This window comes from Nicotiana tabacum, chromosome 22 (genome assembly GCF_000715075.1).
Source record: "Nicotiana tabacum cultivar K326 chromosome 22, ASM71507v2, whole genome shotgun sequence".
Lineage (NCBI taxonomy): Eukaryota > Viridiplantae > Streptophyta > Magnoliopsida > Solanales > Solanaceae > Nicotiana > Nicotiana tabacum.
Genome location: NC_134101.1, coordinates 38,570,774 through 38,577,098, shown reverse-complemented (window position 1 = coordinate 38,577,098; position 6,325 = coordinate 38,570,774). Strand labels below are relative to the sequence as shown.

The window sequence follows — 6,325 nt, the reverse complement described above, 5'->3', positions numbered from 1 at the left end:
TTATTGACCTAACCCATCTTGATCTGCTCAAATTCAGCCCAACCCACCCATTTGCCACCCATAGATTTAGCTAAAGCCGCTAGACATAGCACATAAGTTAATAGTAGCTAGTTGAATGAGACAGTATTCGGAAAGGTCTCTTTTTTGCATATAAACATTTGTATAAAGAAAGAACTCTCGTAGACAGGGGCACTAACTACTCATGTCAAAAGAAAAGCAGCAAGCGGAACTTAAACTTAAAGAAGTGAGACTCTGTCAAAGAAAAATCCATGTGCGCGCGCTAGTCCCTTGTAGACTCCAGTTTTTGCTCTCTCGTCTGCATGGCATATGAATTTTTTGAAATGTAAATAGACCAAAAGATAGATAAAAGAGTGATAGTACCATTGAAGAAAAGGCACATGTGGGAACATCTCTATTGATGAACCATTTCAAAAGTACGAGAGCTGACATGCCACAAGGCACGACCATGAAAGTAATAAAAAAGAAAAAGTTATGTAGTTGGACCATATATTCTATCTGTTCGAATTTTGCTTGTCTAGAGAAGATAAGAGGCAAAAAATGAAAGTGTTCACAACACATACATAAATAGTACTAATTAAGCCAACTATTAATGACTAGTAAAAACGTCAATAGGGGTCTGATTCTCCTATTTGATCAGACCGCTATGATCAGAAAGATAAAAAGCAAACTCTCACAATTTAGAGCCCGAACTCCAATCTAACAACTTCTTGTAAGTGAGATGAGGTACTTCTTTTGGTTTGAATAGGGGCTCGTTTTTTGTTTGCTTGAAGTAGCCACGACTTTTATAAGATGGCTAAGTTTAATGCTTTGACCAGTCTACTTGCACCTATGTTGATCAAAATGGCTAAGTTTGATGACTTGACTAGTCACTAACCCTCGTATTATGAGATTCTCTCACCCTGCCCCTTAATCACATATCCTCGTCTATTTTGATTTGAATGGGCGGGGACTCCCAAGGCACGCAATGCCCTTACATAACCCACTATTTTTAAGTCCGAGATTCACCTCCCATAACCTAGCTCCCACTTGAAAAAAGAAGAATATCAAGGTAGGGTTTACGCACAACATCCACATAAACCATGGGACTGGCATTTGTGCGTCAGCAAATACGCAAATTGCCTGGGGAGAAGCAAAATAATGGGGAAACAGAAAGTTTAGGAAACATTATCCACTTATTGGTATTTGAGCGATAACACGTGCATATATAGTGCAACTTTGAAACTGGTTAATTAGCCTTAACTAATGAGATAAAAGAAAAAAGTCAAGCTTCAACTTTAGTCACAATCTCACACTATATGTCACCAGCCAGTCTCATTCAATAATCAAAGTTTTCCTTCGTTATGCTTTTCCATCTCCATTTGGCTTAAACAGAAGAGAAATATTTACTTGAAATGAAAGATAAAATGATCAATGGCTGATAAGTGATTTTCAAGTTACATATACAACACTTATATATGAAGTACTAGCTTGTAGTGTATGATTATTCATAAATTCAAGAAAATCGGACCATCCTTCATCCGATTTTGAATGTAAAAGATATAGCATCACCAACAGTCAGCTCTGACTTTCATGCTGAAAATGACTGCTGATGATGTTATATGGAGTATCATTCAATATTCCAGGAGGACAGAGGCTAGCTAGCTCCATTGTATCATCACTTCATCATCGTCTCGGCAGTAGCAGTGTAAAATAAAGATCTTTACACTGTCAGTGTATTAATTAACGTAAATCCCATCGTCAGAGTAAACACTCGTTACATCAAAATCCTGATCCACCTAGAGCTGGAGCCCAGTAATCGGCGCCCGTGTCGCTTCCTACATTTTGCATGCAAGAAATAGGAACCAAGCACAACCCTCTACTCCTTAAATCCTTCGTTTTGTGTTGAGAATCCTACAAAAAGTTTCATTTGCAGTTAGTAGTTGTAATTACAGGATAAAGGAAGTTGGATAATTGCTAATTAAGGCTATCATGATCAGTAGACTAATTTCAATATTTCTTTTGCTAATTAAGATACCAGTAAATGGCAGTATGTCACATGCATGAAAGAATTTAAGCTATACGATATACTATCAGGGTACAATTTAAGTCACTTTACTTGTTGTAGCACGTAAACTGCTCTATTTTCAAGGTTACAGGTTTCACTTTTTATGGGTTTATCTTTTGGATAACCTGTTAGTATTGAAAAATTTAATACTAACAATATATATAACTTCAACTCTACGCAGAATATATATATACCTGCATATATGCGGACCTCCTTTTTCAGGAACTACCATCCAAAAACTAGATGAAAATGGATCAGAATTAAATCAGTATCTATGAGACAAGAACTAAAAGACTCCGATCAGTTCAAAACTTTAGCCCTTTATCTTAACTAACTAGTGTATATTAAGCCCTTTTTCTAAAAAACAAAATCCCTTTTATACGAAATCATACAGTTGAAGAACTTCAATTATTATTGGAGTTCATGAAGTTGGGAACTTAACGTCATTTCTCTTTAAGATCACTTTTACGTTTGATACTAGCTTTACAAATGCAAAGTCTCTCATACATAGCTTGCTTTTGGTGGTGAGAAATCCAATAAAACAGGCACAATATATCAAGCTGTTTTGGGCAGTAATAACTTAACTATTTTCTTGAATTCAAGGAAGAGATATTCTTTCATAATTAATCAATTAATAACATATGATTAGTCAGTCGCACGTGTATATATGAATGTGTGAGACTGCAGAATCTTGGTCGTGCATCGGAAAATGTGAAAAGAAAATGCCAGCTGATATATAAAATGGTGGACTCACTGATTGTTGGGGAACGTGACCCATGCTTCCTGATGCATTCCCCAAGTATGGAGAGCTTAATGCCTGCATTGGTGCACGAAAATAAAGCAAAAAGTAAAAACAAAATTACAGCAAAAATAGCAAAGAGCTTCTGTAAAGGAAACTACTGTACTGGGGGGATAATTTTTCCAATCCTTTTTTTTCTTTTTGTTTTCAAGATTTAAAGTTTATGCGTTCTTATAGCGACCTTAAGTAAATATACAATAAATAATTGGGTTCACGATCAAATATTTATGAATATTTAGTGGATTTTTTATATATATGTAGGGTATATGCAAACGTTATTAGGTTCACGGGAACCACATATAATAAGCTAGATCTGCCCCTGCTTAAAGATAATTACAATTAATCATCCGTAATAATATTATCATATTAGTTAAAGATAAATATAGTTAACCGTGTGTAATAATATTATCAAATCACTTAAAGATAATTACAGTTAATCGTCTGTAGTAAGTAAAACTAGTGAGTTGAAAAATGAAGCAGGGCTAATTACCTGCTACAACTGTATAACATATTCAATTTCACTGGCAACACTATTAATGTATACTAGTATATGTTAAATGTGCTTTCGAAAATAGGGTGGAAAAATGAAGAAAAAAGAGACCTGAATTTGATCCTGAAGGAATCTGATGTAGCCAATAGCTTCTGACAAGACGGAGGCTGTATCAGTCTGCAAAAGAGAAACATGACATGTCTATCTCAGCAATACAAAAAGCCATATTATTCTTTTTTTCTCTTTTTCTTTTCTTGATCAAAACTTCTTTTTGTGTTGAAAACTTTAAGACAGGGCTTTATGGGTAAGATTAAAGCAAAAGGGAATCTTGATGTGTTTCTGGATTTCATCATAAACTATCAACTGTTGTACACTAATAACAATAAAATTCCTTCAATTTAGTCTAGTCTTCTTTGTTTATTCCTGGCCTTCATTTCAGTGTACAGTTTCACCAGCATGGGAAGGAAGCTAAGCAACAGAAAGAAAGAGTAAGACTTAATTTGTATACAGTGACAGCGTAAAAAAGCTTTTAAATATCAATGTATTTAACCTAGTAACCTAACTTATTTTTAGGTTATCGACCACTTTTTGTGAACAATTATGTATGTAATTATCGTGACTTAATAGTGTAAGAAAATTAAAAGTTAAAACTCTAATTACTTTACCTTTCCAAATGGAGAAACAAGTTGGTGGAGTGATGTTATTCTATCCCCTAGCTTCTCCTTTCTTACCTGCTTCGAAAAAGACAACAAAATTCTGTTAAGGACTTTTAATTTGCTACATATTTTCAGTAAATATAATTTCTTGTTATTGCTCGAGTATCTAAAGGAGAGAAAATTGCCTTTAGAGAAGGTTGGCCTGAAGAATGCTGAACCCTAGCCTTTTTACTTATCCCACCACTGCTTGTGCTGTTACACTTTAATGGAGGCATAAAAGAAAGTCAATAAAGTCAAGAAAAAGAAACATATTACCCACTAAAGTAAGTTCAAACTTAATGCTAATGATGATCAACCAAAAAATTTCAGAGTAAATATTAGCTAGGAGTAGTAATTAATTAACCTATCTTTTTGTATGATTAATTCGTAATGGTAATCATGAACTTATTTTGGCATTTATATGTATCACTTTCTCCTTTTTAAAATGCTAATGATGAATTTATTGACTTATATATATGCAAAGATGAGATGTAGAAATCAACTTTTTACCCTATCTTTCTTTTTCTTTTTAATTTCTTACCTCAGATGAATTGTCTGGATGTTGATGCTTGAGTTCCCCCTTGCTATTTTTATTACTGGAGAAGTTCAAAACGTTATGATTTAATAAACCTGTTGTAATACAAGAGCTAGCTGGTGATGGCATATCTTGATGTTGAGACCAAGAATTAGCAAGAAGAGATCGACACGTGTACGCGGCGTGTTTGGTAAATTCCGTTGGTAATTCCAGTTTTTCTTGTAGCGATGCTTGAAATTCATTTTGGACATGATGATGATAGTCGTATAATTGGCCAAGCTCTGGCTTTACATCATCAATAGGATTAACCCTAAAATTAGAAGCTGATGGAATATGGACTGAATTCAAATTTTGGTCTTCTGAGTTTCCTGCTTGATGAAAAGGACTAATACCAAACTTTTCTTCATCACCAGAAAATCCACTCCTGCAATTTGAATTGAGATTAGTAATTAATTAACAACATAATTAATAGGAAAAAGTTTCACCTTAGTCATACTCTAACATGGTAATACCAAGACTCAAAAATATAAATCTTAGTAATAATTAACAAAAGGCTGCTTTAGCTAGGGCGGATTCTGAGTGTTCAATTGTGCTCATTTCTTGCTGCTTGAACTATATATACATATACATATAATAAAACTGCACTCATTTTGAACTCGTTGTCTCTAGATCTTGTATTCGCCTAAGCTCATAGCATGAAGACCTTTAGAAATTGATCAAATGATAATTATTAGCTCAACCAAAGGGGAAAGTTTTCGGAATCAGCAAAAAAATAATCTTTGAAACTTTAAAACATGATAAAGGTAAACAAGAATTGAACCAAGCTACGTAAACATGACAAAGAAAAGACAGAGAGAGAAATTAAAGATATGTATTTACAGAAGTAGTTGGCTCAATGAGCGAGCAGAGAAATCTTGGGTTGAATTGTCATCTAATGAAGAATTTGAAGCTCCATAAAAATGCGAAGAAGAAGAAGAAGAAGAAATATGCTCGGATTGTTGATGCATATTGTTTCCATTCATTAGCATGCTCCACCAATTAGTAGGGTTTCCAGCCATCATTTGCTACTGCTTATGATTATTAGCTGATCCTCAACTCAACTCAAAGATTATTGTTTGTCTTTTCTCTGCGCGTTATGAACACATAAGCAGTCCTTCGTCTTCCTCTATGTCGGTCTCTCTCTCTCACTACTTTTTGATCTAGTGTACAAATCACTAGATGTTTAGTTTTCCTTTTTTGTGCACAAAAACGAGGCTTTCTTGAAGGCTTTCAAGGCTGTATTTGCTTTACTCATAAGAGGTTGAAGAAACCAATATATCATTGTCAACTGAGTAACATTTACTTAGTAGTATTTCTTACTTGTGGGGTTGAGAAGCTTTGTGATTGTATTTTGTTTTCCCCTTATTGATACCTTCTTTTTATTTATTTATTTTTTCCTTGCTTTAGCTTTATTGTAAAGTGGAGGCAGAAAAAGGCTGGTGGGTCACGCCCAAAAACAAATGCCCGTGGAGTTTTTTTAAACCTATAGTTGTTTACCCTCACAATCGGATAATAATAAAATTTGCAAGTGATTTTAAAGATACGCGGATTAATTTAATACAAAGCAATGGATTAAGTCAAATTGAACAAACAAAGATAAAATAGATTCAAACCACAGGAGAAGGATAGTTCCAGCCTTATTGAAATATTTACCCTCGATCCAGGCTCGCTATGGCCAGCTCTAATGAACAAGAGAAAGAGC

At 34.4% G+C, this 6,325-nt stretch overlaps 1 protein-coding gene across 2 annotated transcripts; it reads right to left on the bottom strand.

Annotated features, from left to right (window-relative positions):
- Positions 1-1,413: 1,413 nt before the first annotated feature.
- LOC107793877 (uncharacterized) lies at positions 1,414-5,978 on the bottom strand. Of its 2 annotated transcripts, XM_016616318.2 has the most exons (8): positions 5,464-5,978; positions 4,591-5,008; positions 4,196-4,270; positions 4,020-4,085; positions 3,466-3,531; positions 2,820-2,882; positions 2,260-2,304; positions 1,775-1,911 (listed from the first exon to the last, which is right to left on the bottom strand). In XM_016616318.2, exons 1-7 carry the CDS (start codon positions 5,643-5,645, stop codon positions 2,284-2,286), a joined length of 891 nt encoding a protein of 296 aa, XP_016471804.1. In that variant the 5' UTR covers positions 5,646-5,978; the 3' UTR covers positions 1,775-1,911; positions 2,260-2,283. The 2 variants fall into 2 exon arrangements, with proteins under 2 accessions (XP_016471803.1, XP_016471804.1); XM_016616317.2 differs by lacking the exon at positions 2,260-2,304 and having other exon boundaries at positions 1,414-1,911; positions 5,464-5,977.
- Between the last annotated feature and the right edge of the window lie 347 nt (positions 5,979-6,325).

What these genes read in the sequence shown, in the direction of transcription:
- LOC107793877 (XM_016616317.2), bottom strand. Translation starts at nt 5,645, where the DNA reads ATGATGGCTGGAAACCCTACTAATTGGTGGAGCATGCTAATGAATGGA. An exon ending in CAGGCCAACCTTCTCTAAAG is followed by an intron (nt 4,086 to 4,195) that starts GCAATTTTCTCT and finishes TTTTCGAAGCAG; the next exon opens with GTAAGAAAGGAGAAGCTAGG. An exon ending in TCCTTCAGGATCAAATTCAG is followed by an intron (nt 2,883 to 3,465) that starts GTCTCTTTTTTC and finishes GCACCAATGCAG; the next exon opens with GCATTAAGCTCTCCATACTT.